Source organism: Chiroxiphia lanceolata, chromosome 1, assembly GCF_009829145.1.
Source record: "Chiroxiphia lanceolata isolate bChiLan1 chromosome 1, bChiLan1.pri, whole genome shotgun sequence".
Lineage (NCBI taxonomy): Eukaryota > Metazoa > Chordata > Aves > Passeriformes > Pipridae > Chiroxiphia > Chiroxiphia lanceolata.
In genome coordinates, this window is record NC_045637.1 from 85,190,807 (window position 1) to 85,205,497 (window position 14,691).

Sequence of the window (14,691 nt, forward strand, 5' to 3'; positions counted from 1 at the left end):
TTCTTGTTCGCATCCAATGATTGCTTAAGACCAAAATAGCAGGAACTACTTTACATATTCTGCATGAAACAATGGTTCTTGGGAGCATAATGCTTTAAGTCAGATTTTCTTAAATATCTTTTTCTATGTGGTATTTTGTATAGTATTCTGTGTAGTGTTCTTATCCTGTAGTAGATATTTAGTATCTTATTTTATGAAGGTTGATGGTAAGTGATGCTGGTCACAAGTTCCACATTAGTTTACAACCAGCTGGGATACAAGTATCTGGGATTCACAAGGTGATGTTTCTGGGTTACAGGCATGCCAGAAAAGAAGAGGCTGTCAAATTTTATGCAGGATAATAAGAGACCAACCGCTTTATCAATAGTAAAAATCAGTGGAACTGAGAGAAGAGATGTAGAGAACTTATTTTCAGGACACTTCAGTAGTCCTTGGTTATCCTAGGCATGTAGAAATTTGACTTGAAGAATGATGAAATTATATATTGTGCAAATTCTGTGGCAGGATGTGGAAAACATACCATCTGTACATTCACATTATTTTGTGGCCTGAAGAAGAACAAATTCTCTTTTCACACCTCCTCTGGAACTGAATCAGTTTTACAGTGACTGAAAATTTGACCCTGTGGTTTCAAATTATGCAGCTGTCAGCTCCTCATAGGCCTTGGCAGTTTAGGAAGGGTGTTTTCAAATCTCATTTTGTTTTCAAAACTCGGTCACTAACAATATGTGTGCAATATTGGCAAACACATACACTCCATTTCTGGACCTACAATGCATCTCATTTCACTAGCTGTAAGGACTGGCAAGAATATCCCCACAGTAACATTTATGCAACTAACATATTAAACTACTGAGCAACTGCATAATTTGACTAGCTGTGAAAATCATACCACAAGGACTGCCATGGGAATGAGGAAAAATAATTACTTTAACATCCAGACTGATGGCCAAAAGCAAAACTTTTCTTCTCAGAATGGTGAGAAGTATACAATGTGCTAAAGGGCTGAGCAGCCCTAAAGGACATTTCAGATTGCCAAATCCATAAGTTGTTGAAGCAGCTCAGTAGCTAACAATACCCACAGTGTTTTGGGTAGTGTGATTAGTGTAGTGTTAAGTTTCTGGTCATGAGTACACCTACAATAATGACATTTTATGACCAGGGAGACAGTCCCAAATACTACATCTTGTACAAAGGATAAATTGACTAATAAGTATTTATATGACTTGGCCAGTGGCATATATCAAAGTTTAAAGATGACTGGATGTAACTGTTCTAGTTTGCAGTCGGGACAACTTAAAAGAAAGTTGAGTTAAAACTCCAGGAATAAGAAAGCACTAAAACATAACAGAAGCTTGGAAACTCTTTGTGTAAAAGCTTCAAAAACTAGGTTCGACAAACACCTATCAACTGTAGTCTAGGTCTTTCATCTCACCTTAGGGCATAAGAAACACTAGAAATCTCAAGCTCCTTCAGCCACACAGTTCTGTCACTTTCAACCAAAGCTAACAACAATCCATTGCATGAGATTATCTATTATCTTTTCCACTGGCTAGCAATATAGAAAAACAGCCCCTTTTTTAAAAGGCAAGGGAATTTTCTACTATCTACTGCATCCCCAATACTGACTGACGAGAAAAGCTATGCACTGAGGTAGAACCAGGAGAGGATACTTATGGACATTCCGTATTGCACAGCTTTAAAAAATGCTGCACTTGTTATTTAGGGTAAAGAGAGCTGGCTTAGAAAACGATTTAAAGTGTCCACAAAGGGATCATGTCCAGAAATACTGTAGATGATATCACTCACAAAGCCTGGATCAGCATTATAAAGTGGGATCATAATGCAAAAATATTTATCTGTCTAGTCATAACACCTTATGCTTTGGAAGTCAGTTAAGCAGACATCCTTGCTTACAAAATGTAATTTCCTGTTAGTCAAGACGCATGAACAGGTGAGCAGAACTGTGAGCAGAGAATGTAAAAACAGGCAGAACTGGCTGTATTGCTAGAGCTATTTTGGATGCTGGTAAGATAAGGAATCAAAGATGAAGAATTTTTGATGCTATTCTGTGTCATGTCTAAGTTTCCCTCGAGAGTAAAGGGGTTTCATTGCAATAATGGAAAAACTTCTGTTGCAGAAACAAGTTCAGGTGGAAAAAAAACCAGTGCTGGGCTCACCTTTTCCCTGGCAAATTGAATGACCAGCATGAGGTGGCTCAAATCTCTGCAAAGTTGACACTTATCAATTCCTGCACTCTCTTGCCAATAAATTTAGTATTGGAGAGTCAGAAGACAGCAGTGCAATTTAGAAGGTGATACTTGCTTTTCAATAAGTTCTTGACTCATACAACCTGAAGATCCAGGAATTAATATCAGACTTTGCTCACGTGGTGCTTCCCAAATGAGCTGAGACCATGAGCAACATCTCTCCACAACTTCTTCCAGTACTTCAAGAGGTATTTTTCTGTCATGCTAATGTTTCTCTGGATCACCACAGATACTTTATCACTCTTAATTGCTCTCATATGTTGTATAAGGCTTGTTATTTGTTGAAGCAGATGTCTGACAAAGAGGGAGGGCCCTTTTGGCCTCATGAAAATCACAGGAGTCCTTGTTTTGTTCTTGCTATTCAGCAACTCTACTTATCTAATGGTACCTTTACTCACAGCAACCTCAGACAAATCAGGTACTCTGTAATTACCACCTGAGCAGGGTGGTAGCAGAATGTGCATTTTGCCAGATGAAAGGGACAAGAAGAGCCTTTGCTGTCAAAGTTGAGATCAGCCTCTGTTTCCTCAACAGGAATCCGCTTCTCTGCTGCATCGCGCAGACACTGACAGCAAGGAAAGCATATGGCTGCAAACAATGAGAAAAAAACCAAGGGAGAACTGTAGGAATCCAAGTTTCTTGCATCTTTTTGCAGCAAAGAATAATCACAAGGAATAGGTTGGTGGTCTGTTCTGCTACAGAGTCATTGCTTCTTGCTGTGAGACTGTGTCCTGCTGATTGACATCACTGAGTGGATCTCTTGTTCCTTGTTTTGGCCTTCCTATGCTTATCTCATCCATGTCATCAGAACTCTTTATGGTTTACAAATCATACAGAGAAGTCTTCATTCCCTTGGTCCTGGCCCCAAGGCCATCAGAAACATAAAAAGAAATGTCATTGGCAAATGAAGAAAAAGTTTGAGACTTTCAGCCAAAATGACTGCAAACAGATAAACAGTACTGAACAAAACTTGTCCCTAAGCATGTTGTACTATTTACAGTCTTATCTAAATGTAGAGAACTTTAGACGTAGCAAGCAGCTCAGTCTGTGATCCATTCCTCTGTACCTGAAAGCAACTTTACTATGACAAGCATCTGACCACCAGCTAAAAGGTCTGTCTTTGAAATCTGCATTCTCACCAGAATAGTTCAAGTATCTGAAGGAAAATCTGTCACTTCTATTGTACTTGCAGTACTTTTACATCTTAGTCTTCCTTTCCACACAATGCATTTTCTATAACCCTCAAAAAAAAGTCCTCCTGTTATTTATCGTTTCCTGCTAGGAGGCTTATTCATGGAAAGGAATAAAGAGAGTCTCCTGATTTGAGACCACCATGACGTTCTTTAATCTTCTTAATTTTTCTCTGGCCTGAAATGCACCTTTGCATTATTCCAAGAGCAAGAAGGGAGTCATAGATCTGACAAATGTGGTGCAATTCCTAGTCCAGCTCCCTGTTCAACAGCAGAATTAGCTATAGCTTTGTTTTTCCCAGCAGGTGCTTGCATAGCAAGTCTCCTCAGAACCTACAAAGCAGGAGATCCTTCAATCCACTTGAACAAAAACTTCTGGATTTCTCGGACATTGCCATTAAAAAATGTGCCTGTCTAAGCACTCTCTAACCCACATTGAACTAATCTAGAAGAGAAGGAAATATCAAAGGAGGAGACTAGAAGAACAGCAGAAAATGTTCCTTTCTGAAAATCAATGCCAGTTCCGCTCCTTCATGAGCTATAATTTGACCAAAGACAGAAAATGATCCAATGAAACAAACCTCCACCAAATGGAACAGTGGAGCCACAGTTAATCTTCAGGTTAACTCGAAATGAACAGAAGTACCTACAGAACCAGTGAAATAACAACCAACCACAAAAAACCCTGTTCACTTAAGACAGTTAAGACAAGAGCTCAAAAGTATCAGAAACCTAAGGAGGACTAGGAGAGTAGTATTTCAGTCTGATAGCATATTAGATAACTTGAACTTTGCCTTAATGGATTCCTATACAGAAGAATGAATTTCAAGGGTACTTGTGTCTCTAGCCACACACCTCTGTGCCTAAAGGATATGATTTACTGCACTTCAGGATTGCAATTTTCCATTCACTATATTAATTTGTACTAAAATTTGCCAGTTCCTGAAAGAGAAATACTTGTTTGTGTCTAGCTGCTTGAAAACTATCTCCCTTCTTCTGTTCTGGCAGATGACTGAGTGCTACCCTGACTTGCAACTAATATATTTCATGGCTCCTATTTGTATACTTTCCCCTTTTGTATTCCACATTTTTTCCTCCAACTGTGCCAAAAATAAAAACGCAAAGAACAGCCGGCCACCACAAGAAAGAGAACAGCATCTGCCCGGTTTTGCTCTGCAGTTTCCTATCGGTGGCAATGTGAGTGTTTAGGAATACATTCAGGGCAGGGAGCTCGGGGTGGAGCTGCAGTGCAAACTGCAAGCTGAGCTCTGGGTGGTGAGAGAGCCCGAGCCCTAGGCTAGAGGCTGAAGAGTTAACCTGAACTGCCGACCCTTTGCATAAAAAAGGGCATGGAGCCAGGGGACCCAACAGGGCAGGAGCCGAGGACCCTGGACTTTCCCATACTTAGACTGTGAGGGTATAAAAGCGGAGGTGTCTTTTTCTTTTGAGTTCCTCCTTGGAGGCACCCAGCTCGACCTGATAGTTTGTTATTGCACTATGATTAAATTATTTTAAGGGTTGTGACATCTGGGAAACCAAAAGTTGAGCTGGTAGGGAAAGCTGGTCTGACTTTGTGAGTGTGGGGTGTGCAGCTGCAAAGGGGCCCCAATCCCAGCTTGGGTGGTATGGGTGCGACTGATGGAATGGCTCTTGGATGGTTGAACAGGGAAGTTTCCTTAACAGAGAGGAACAGGCTCCGCAGGTGGGTTTTTAAGTGGCTGTGTGGAAAGCAGCCAGAAACCAGGAAAGCAAGCCAGACACTTTGTGTTTTCTTGCCCCAGTGTTAAGCAAGTTAAACCAGACTCTGTGGCTTTCTTTCCTTCGGGCAAAATCTGTGCCGGTCTAACCCTCTTGTCCTCAGGGCGTGAGCAAGCAGCACATTTTTAATTTCTATTTCCTCCCAGAAAAAATATGAGAAAATTCAAACCAGAAGAGAATTAAACCCTTGAGTACCTTGTGATTGACATGAAACTGCCTTCAAAGCTTCCTAAATAGCAGAGAACCCTAGTATCTTGTTGGGTTGATATGTAAGTATATGTTAGCAGTGATAACTAAGTATTTCTTACAAACCAGTGATTTAAGTGTTTGTGCTTGCATACACTTATGCAAGTGTTTGCCCACCCACACACCATATCAATCTAAATGTGAAGGAAGATTATTTTTTCAGGAAAATAACAGGAAATATACTACTGCTTATAATTAGGTTGCTCTGTCCCTGCTGCCTATGCCTCGCTGAAGCAATATAAGGCAAGGACCAGACTTCCTCAAAGACACTGACAAAAATGAGGAGTTGTGGGCTAAACTTAGATATATCAGTGTCTTGTGGAAAGCCTGCCTGGACAAAACTCAGCAGTTTTCCTGTTAACACATCCGCAGAATGCAAGGTTTTGAAAGAAGACTATATGAACAGTAATAGCTTCTCAATGTTTTGCCCCTTGTGCCACAAATGCCTTCCCTACTTACAGTAGAAATATTGGGAATCCCCAGGAGAATATCTCATATTTCCATCCGTAGAACCTAGGCCAATGCAGATAATGCATGGAGAGCCCCTTCCTGCAGTGCCTCTGCAGAAGCCAGCATCCCAGAGTACCAGAGTTAGAGGCAAAAAGATGGTGAACAGTAAAACGAGATGGTAATCGGCTGCGCTGTGTCGTCGTTGTGAATGCCACGAGCTGTACCCATCGCTGCAATGACTGCGGATGCTCAGCTGCAGCACACCTGAGGTATGTGCTCGGCACAGTCGAGCTGTGCATGCAACGTGCCCTCTCTTCTAGGATATCATGCCAATGAAAGCAAGCTACTGTTTGCCCAGGCTGTTGGGTATTCAACAAATTCTGGAACAAATGGCTAAATTCGTCTTCTGCATTAAGGACAGAATTTTCAGTTGAGGCAGTAAACAGGTAGGGAAAGTTCCCTGGAAGAGATCTTTAAGAGAGAAGTCTTCAGAGGCACAGATCTGGAGAAGGCAAAGGGAATTGCCCTACCTCCACCTGGAACCACTGCCTTATGTCACATTGGCCAAATAGATAGTTCTGTATTTTACTTTCCCTTGCTACTGTGCCACCATCAGAGGTTTTAATAATTAGTTTCTATTATAGAAACATATGTGTTTGCATTCAGTGGTGTCACTTCTGACAGTAAAACACATCAAAATTTGTAGAATTTATTTTTTACAGGTAAAAATTCCATCAGATCTCCTTTGTTTCTAGGAGTTTGCTTTCTCTTTTATAACTAGGTAAAATTTTTTTACATCTCAGTATGCATTTGAAATTGTGACTTCTTTCTGAACTCTTAGGGATAAGGAAAAATGCAGGATTCCACAAAAGATCCCCTAATTATACTAACTGATTGCAACAGACAGGAATATGATTCATCATGAGTGAAAATTATGCTGCCACTGGGAGTGGCAATGGTTTTATATCCCATTACTCCAGAAGGCCCATCAACAAGCTCAACTGTCAAGTTGACACCGTGAGTTCCGAGGAGAAGGTAAATATCTCCATGATCTTTAATTCTAAAAGACAGAACTAGGAAATGTCTAAGGATTGATATGTGCATTAGTGACATACATACTGCTTAGCACATATATGTGCTATATGACTTATTTTGAGGAAGTGAGAATATTTTCAAGTTGCTGTGCAATGTTTTGGATTACATTAAAATGTATGGGCTGTGTGATGAATTTGTGCTTAACTTGCACAATGGTTTTACCAAGTGTGTTTCTAAAGATCAAAACCAAACTGATCTCATTTCTTTATGACGCAAATAGTAATTTATGAGAGCATAGTCTTCCTACACTCTTCCATCTTTTAAATATTTATATGGATAATTTAATTCTTCTTGTGTAATGGGGGAAAGATATCTTCCACACCTGTGGAGAAAATTATTCAGACTCAGTAAGAATCAAACGAAAAATGACTTAGAACAGTGGAACCTCTAAATACGGCACTAACTTTCTAATGGATCAGATGTTTCTATATCAGTTTACTGGATGAAGACACTGGGCTTCATAAGAGAAGAACTCCATCGTAGGTGTAAGGTATGAAGAATTTTGCTGAACGTTCAAGATTATCTGCTTATAGTAATTGTGATTGTAACTGAAGTATATTTGGGAAAACAGTTTAAGCTGCAGAAAAATAAAAAATATGACTGGAATTTTCTACTAATACACAATGTGTCTTTGTTAAAAGTCTTACTAAGCGAGCTGATCTGTATTTTTATTTTTTTGCCAAATGTTTGTTAAGCAACCAGCCTCAAAAGGACACAGTATGTAAGGCACAGCTGATTAATACTCACAAAGTTTTTAAAGAGACAGAGAATGAGATACAATCAAGGGTGTAATTAATAAGGGTTATGCCTGGAAGACTCTAGGCAAGAAAGATCACTATATAAACTAAGCTGGCACTGTGGTTAGGACAAAGTTAGGGCTAACTGACGAAGCCATAAGTATTGCTTGAGCTGGAGAAGCAGCTCAACTCAGAATACTGCTTCTGCAAATGTGTTTCTCCTGCCATTCAGGGTGCTGATTTTCAAATTCACTTTGAAATCCCAAATGTGGTGAACAGGGAATCTTCTGTGTAGTGCGGAATAATTCAGCCAAGCTATTGCAGAAAACCTTACCATCCTCTACTAAGGCATCTAAACGTAGCAGGTGTAAGGATGAGAAGCCTATATTACTTTTTCCCTTGTTTCAGGTGATCGCAGTGCCACAATGTGCTCTCTCAGCGCAGCCAATGGCAAGTTCTGTCTTGACTTTTTCAGAGAGCTGAACAAAAGAAAAAGAAATGAAAACATCTTCTTCTCCCCACTAAGTCTGTCAGCTGCCTTTGGAATGGTTGTCCTAGGAGCCAGGGGCAACACACTGGAACAGATTGAGAAGGTAGGTTTCCTTTGCTCTGAAAAGGGGATGGTGGCATGATTTGAGCCAAGAGGCTGATATAGTTCCTAAATATCCAAAGGATTGGTGCACACAGAGGGACCTTTAAAAATACATTATGCTGTTCCTAATACCAAAGTTCTTCAGACTAAACATTATTATTAGTAATTGATTGTTCAGTGAATGCTAAACAGTGCTAAAGAAAGTGTTTTGGAGGCATTCCCAAACTCTTCAGGTCTCAGAAGTGTTCCTGCCCTTTGATATGGTCTTCTGCTGTCTCTGGACAACCAAAGTCTTCTTTCCTGTGAAGAAAGATTTGAAAGATTTGAAAGATTTCATGCATGCATTCATTGTCTACTAAAACTACTTGTTCACTTGCAAGGATCTTAGAGTCAAGAACAAAGGGAGCTTTCCTCAGTGACTGTGTCTGGCTATGTTTTGGGATAGGCTTGCAACACTGCTTTAGCTTTGAAGTACCATCACTGAGCTGCACTTACTCAACATTTACATTGCAGGTATTTCATTTCAGTGAAGTTTTGAGCAGTGTGGGACAGAGCAACAGAGACCCTTCTGAGAAGGTAAGACATAATTACTCTGAGCTGAAGCAACAGGAACCAGTTTGTCAGCCCTTTTCCTTGCAGATGATCGCTTAATCAGAAGGTACAGCAGTGCTGATCAGCCTCTCCATCTAGATTTACAGACCTGCTTATTACTGTTCCTTTACTAGTTATTTAAGGGGCCTTGTGAGATCACACATTTCAATGGCTAAGCCTTCTAATTACAGGTTTCTAGCCAAAACAGCAGTACCAATCTAAAAAGTGATAAGTGCTTCAGTTGCCACCTGCAAAGGTTTGTCTACAGAGCGTGCCAAAGGCACTTTGGAGCTTGCTTTTCCCAGTCTGTAAGCCAGCAGTCTTTTGCTTAGTGTGCACAGAGACATTGCTGTAGGATACAACATGACTTGAAGGTGAACTGGTGCTGGCCTGAAGGGGAATTGCTTTGTCATTCTGTACATCTGGCACAGGGGGAGTAAGAGGTGGTGTCCTTGCATTTATTCCAGTGCCTGTATCAACTGGGTGGAGTAGGGTTTCTCATGTGGAGGGAGGCTGCAATTCACCCTCAGGTCCAGCTTTGCATAGGAAAGCTCAAGCCTACTATGAAACGTCTGTTTCTTGTTTGAAGTGTGAAGAAGCTGAAGGAGTCCATTCCCAGTTCCAGGCACTGTTGGCTGAAGTCAGTGAACCCAGTCCAGGATGTTGTCTCACCATTGCCAATAGGCTCTTTGGAGAAATTACTTACCCGTTCTTCCAGGTAAGTGGCCATGGTGTCCCTTTTAACAGCTTCTAAGAGTGACAAGCTCAGCAGAATTTCTTCAATCACGAAGCACAAAGGGAAATGAAACACAATGGCACTGTCAGGGTGTGCTGACAAATGACTGCACTTCACAGCTCACAGTCAGGGAGCCTTTCCTTCTGACTTGCCCAGATACGAGGCAGAGCATGAGGAAGCCAGAGTTAAAGATTTTAGATGAAGAAACAGATCTATGGTAATCGCTCTCCCTTGACATTCCAGAAAATGTGATAGCAGTGATCACCATCAGTGTATCCTTGCCATGCACTCCCTGTGTCTAACAGAGCTGGTGCTTGTTGTGTCAATTCTATCCGAGTAAGAAAGGTCTGTGTCCAGCAGAAGACTTCCCTCCCTTTCCCAGTGTCTTCTTTGTTTCTCATAAAATGATTTTGCTCACTCTCCCACCTTTCCCTTAGAGTGTACACAAATATAGGACTCTATGATTCCTGATACCTTTTCAAGCAAGGCTTAAAAGAAGTAGCATCTTTGAGATTTGTGTCTATTAGTCTCATTTAAGTGTAACTGACCATCTCAGAACATTCTTGTGAAACACTGATGCCCAGACAATGCAAGACCATACAAATAATTTACTCAGGAAAATAGTGCTATGGTGTTTAAAAGAGTATTAGTAGGAACAGTGCTGTTTAATCTCTGTAACCACCTTTCTCATTTGAAGTCAAGATTTCATCTTGCTTTCAAGATGCTTCCTTTGTGCTCTAGGTGAACAGAGATTTTCAGAGCCAGAAAAAGGTGACCAGCAGCCAGGAAAAGTTTTACATTTAATACAAGCTATAAATTTTACAGTATGTATATCCACACTGAGTAATACATATACATGTACAGACAGATCTCATTGTGATCTCAGTCCTGGTTATTTGTTCAAAATAAGACAGCCTTCTTCATTTGATGATTGGGAAGACAGGCATCATAACAATGATATATGAGCTTAAAAGGTACCACATTTTGATCTTAGATATTTTTCACTGTGCTGAGACATTTCTGCTGCTGATTACATCTTGAAATTACAGAAAAATGTATTTGCAAATTTTTTTAAAAAATAATCTCTCTCTAAAAATTGAATGTTTGAGTTATTTCAAATAATTTCTTACATATGCCTTTTTTACTCATTCTTTTCTGGCTGATCTACTTCATGGAATTATCCTGAAGCCATGAAATTATCTTATAAAAATCATCATGTTGAAATAAAATTCTGAATCTTGTACTTTCTAGCAATACTTGGATTCTACAAAGAATTCTATCGAGCAGAACTGGAACCAGTCAATTTTAAATACACTGAAGAAGTAGTCAGAGAAAAATTAACTTCTGGGTGGAAAATGAGACAAAAGGTAAAGAAGAAATCATTCAGGCTTTTGGTTTGAAATTGAACTAGTTAGGGATATCATGTATGAATTTCACTTTCCACTTTTTTTTTTCTAAAGGGAGCAAGATTTTTATCTATTAAACAACTACTTTTTTTTTTCTCAGTAGGAAATAAATATAGGAAGAGGAACAAAAATGCCTTGAGTTCCTGGCTTCCAAAACTGTACATAAATTTTTTGTCTGACAGCACTGTACTACTTTTCAGATTTATAGAAATAACTATTAATAATTGAAGTCAGCTGATTGCCTGAACAAAATAATTCTTTTTAATTTTATTTTTAAAGGTAAAATCAAAGACCTATTTGCTACTGGTTTTATTGATCCCTCTACTGTACTTGTCCTGGTCAATGCTATGTATTTTAAAGGAAAGTGGGCAGTAGAATTTAAGAAAGAAGACACTAAGGAAGCATATTTCCATCTGAACAAGGTACAGTATGGACAGAAACTGAAGCAGCTGGGGGATGGAAATCAGATATTTGTCCCCTAAACCAACAGATGGGAGCTTTCCTCCTCTCTGTTATCCCAAAACAAAACAGGGGTCCTCAGCCAGAACAAGAGAAAGCTGCATCTTCTCTTCAGTTCGATATCCAAATATGTTACTGTTTGTACCAATTAACATCAGAAGTGGGTCTTGTGCAGCTGAGATCCTGACTGGGTCAAAGCCACTGAGCAAATGCGCTCACTTTGTTGGGGATTTTGCAACTAAGGATGCTGTTTCAAAAATAGTCTGGTTTGGGACTCAAACTGAGGATTCTGTTCCCCTGTTACTATTTATGAACAGAATAGTGTGTGCTTTCAGGAAAAAATGAGCTGAAGACAAATTATCTCGGGAGAATGTATACATTATTCATGAGGAATTTAGATTTATGGTTGCATCAGATGCATGAATTTTCTAATCTGATATGCCAGACAAAAGAAAGATATAACAACGAAGCTGTGAGTAAAGTAATCTTCCACCAGTAGAAAGGGAAAAGTAGCTTTTATGCTTCTAAAATGGATAACTTTATTGGAGCTACAGTTGAGAGGAACAGATCAATGCTACAAGTATGTTAAACCCATGACCAGTGTAAGTAATGCTTTTGGACTGAACTCTAACCTCAATACTGAAACAAATTAATAACAGGGTAATTATTTCTGTATTTTCCATTTAATATGTTTCATGCGTTCCAGAATGAGAGTAGGACAGTGCAGATGATGTTTCAAGAAGGATATTTTAACATGGCCATCTTAGAAGACCCGAAAATGAAAGTCATAGAGCTCCTATACTTTAATAATGAACTGAGCATGTTCATTCTTCTTCCTGAAGATGACTGTGAGGACTTTACTGGCCTAGAACAGGTAATATTTGATTTTCTGTCTAGTAAAATACACAGAGAGCAATAATTTAACATTGCTCCAGTATGCTCTGAAGCCAAATGGAAAAAACTGAACTTTTTTTCCTTCCATTCATGATGGTGCCATTCGTTATTATCAATATCACCCTACAGCTTGAATGTGCCCTCACCTATGAAAAACTAGCAGAATGGACCAGCTCTGCTAGGATGGAGCCACTGAAAGTGAAGGTATACCTGCCTCAGTTCAAGATGGAAGAAAGTTATGTTCTCAACAAAACTCTTCAGGAGATGGGAGTAATGAATGTTTTTGACTGGGGAAAAGCTGATTTGTCAGGAATCTCTAAGAAAGGTGGCCTGGTTGTGTCCAAGGCCATCCAGAAGACAATCGTGGAAGTCAATGAAGAGGGCACAGAAGCAGCTTGTGCCACAGGGCTTCTTGCAATGCCTCTGTGTTGCCCACTTACTTATGAGTTCAAAGCTGACCATCCATTCCTCTTCTTCATCAGACACAACCAAACTAACACTATTCTCTTCTTTGGAAGATATACCTCTCCTTAAGTGGAGGTTATATTGGAAATTAGATCTTTCTCTGTGCTTATATCCAAACTGGCAAGCGGTAAGGACAAAAGACAAAACAAAAGACATTTCTCTTGGCTTTATCCTAAAGTTTAATTTGCTATTAAAAAGACTAACTGAGAAGAGCCAAATTAAAGATAAAAACTAAAAAACCATGAACTTCAGCGTGTTTTACTTTTAGGAGGCCTCACTAAAATGATATCTACCCTAAAATACACTATGTGATATTTGCCAAAGAGCTGTAGGCCTCTAGAGATGTTTGCGTAGAAAATCTTATTTCGAGTCTTTCCTAGTGCAGTATGGATGCAATAAACCCATGACTGTAGTGCCCTAAAGGTAACTGATATATTCACTCACATGTAGCAGACAGGAAGACAGGGATCTACATTTAAAGGATAATCTTAGATACTTGGTCTCGTTTAGCTTTACCTACCCAACCTTTGTAGGCCTGAAGGAAAATGACACTTTGTAGGGGAGTACCAAAGTATTGCCGTGGGACCTCCCTTTTAAATGTTGATTGATTTTAAGCTGGAACTCTCAGGATTTGTTCCCGGAGACCAGAGAAAACATAAGATTTTCTGGTGTAATTTTGCTTGTTTTCAAGCAGGGCAGAATCATTGTTATTTTTTTCTATTAAAAACGCTGGATGTGTGAGAAAATTCTCCAACTTTTTCATAAACTTCCATGTAACAAAAACAGGGTTTCAGAGTAATGAGTTTCTGACAAGGGCTGCTCTGTGATGGCTGGGAATGAGACACATAATTCCCACAGAAAACTTTAAGTAGTGATCAGCTATTCTCATTTCTAAAAAACAGCTCTATTTGTGCCTCAGATATTGTGAGTTTCTTGTTCCAGCTTTTTTATTCATCATTAACATAAAAAAAAAAAATTCTATAGTGATGGTATTTAGATGGGTAGCCTGTGTCTGCTAGATTTATCATAATAAAACCACTGCAAACCAAATATTAAATGTAGTAGTCTGCAGAATTAAGTGGACAGAGGAATAGTCTAATATAACAAGTAAAAATAATAGTAATCCTTTAAAAAACATAAATGATGCTGAAGTCTACCTCCCACTTTTAAATATTTGTCATCCCGATTTAGGCATTGAACAATTTGACATTAGGATATGTAAACCCTGAACCTCACCTAATGCTTCTCTCTCACATTGATTTTACCACGGAATTGAAAGTGTCCTTTTAAGACATGGTTGAGCCAGTCTAATGCCACTGAGAAGGAGGAGAATGCTTTGCCTCCTTCCTTTGTTCTGTGTGTCTCTGTTCCTTCCCTTATGCCACCACTATTATTTGCCTGACTGAGGATGAGCAGTTCTCTGGACGTAAATGAAGGGGAAAATTTTTGGTAAAGCTAATTTACTTGCTGATGACTTATTTCCCTAAACCACCTCCTGGGTGTTGTGGCGTAAGTGGTGGGAAGGCATAGCAAGGGGTTACAGACAAGAGAGCAGCCTGCCCAGTTTGGCAGTAGGCAATGTCCAAAATCCACACATATATGAAAAATACTTGCTTTAAAAGGAAAAATATTCCACCCCTTTGATGACTCACTTCTCCTTTTCCTGTTATTCACTGATGGGAAGAAAGTAAACACTGCGAGTGTACTACTGCCATTTCAGAACTGCAGATTCAAAGGGCTCTTCTAAATGCTGAGATATGCAGGAAAAATTACAGTAAATTACGCTACTTCACACATTGAAT

At 39.5% G+C, this 14,691-nt stretch overlaps 1 protein-coding gene across 1 annotated transcript; it reads left to right on the top strand.

The window, feature by feature from the left end:
- Positions 1-5,837: 5,837 nt before the first annotated feature.
- LOC116784793 (leukocyte elastase inhibitor-like) lies at positions 5,838-12,958 on the top strand. Its single transcript, XM_032683745.1, has 3 exons — positions 5,838-5,869; positions 12,245-12,404; positions 12,554-12,958. Exons 1-3 carry the CDS (start codon positions 5,838-5,840, stop codon positions 12,956-12,958), a joined length of 597 nt encoding a protein of 198 aa, XP_032539636.1.
- The last annotated feature ends 1,733 nt before the right edge of the window (positions 12,959-14,691 follow it).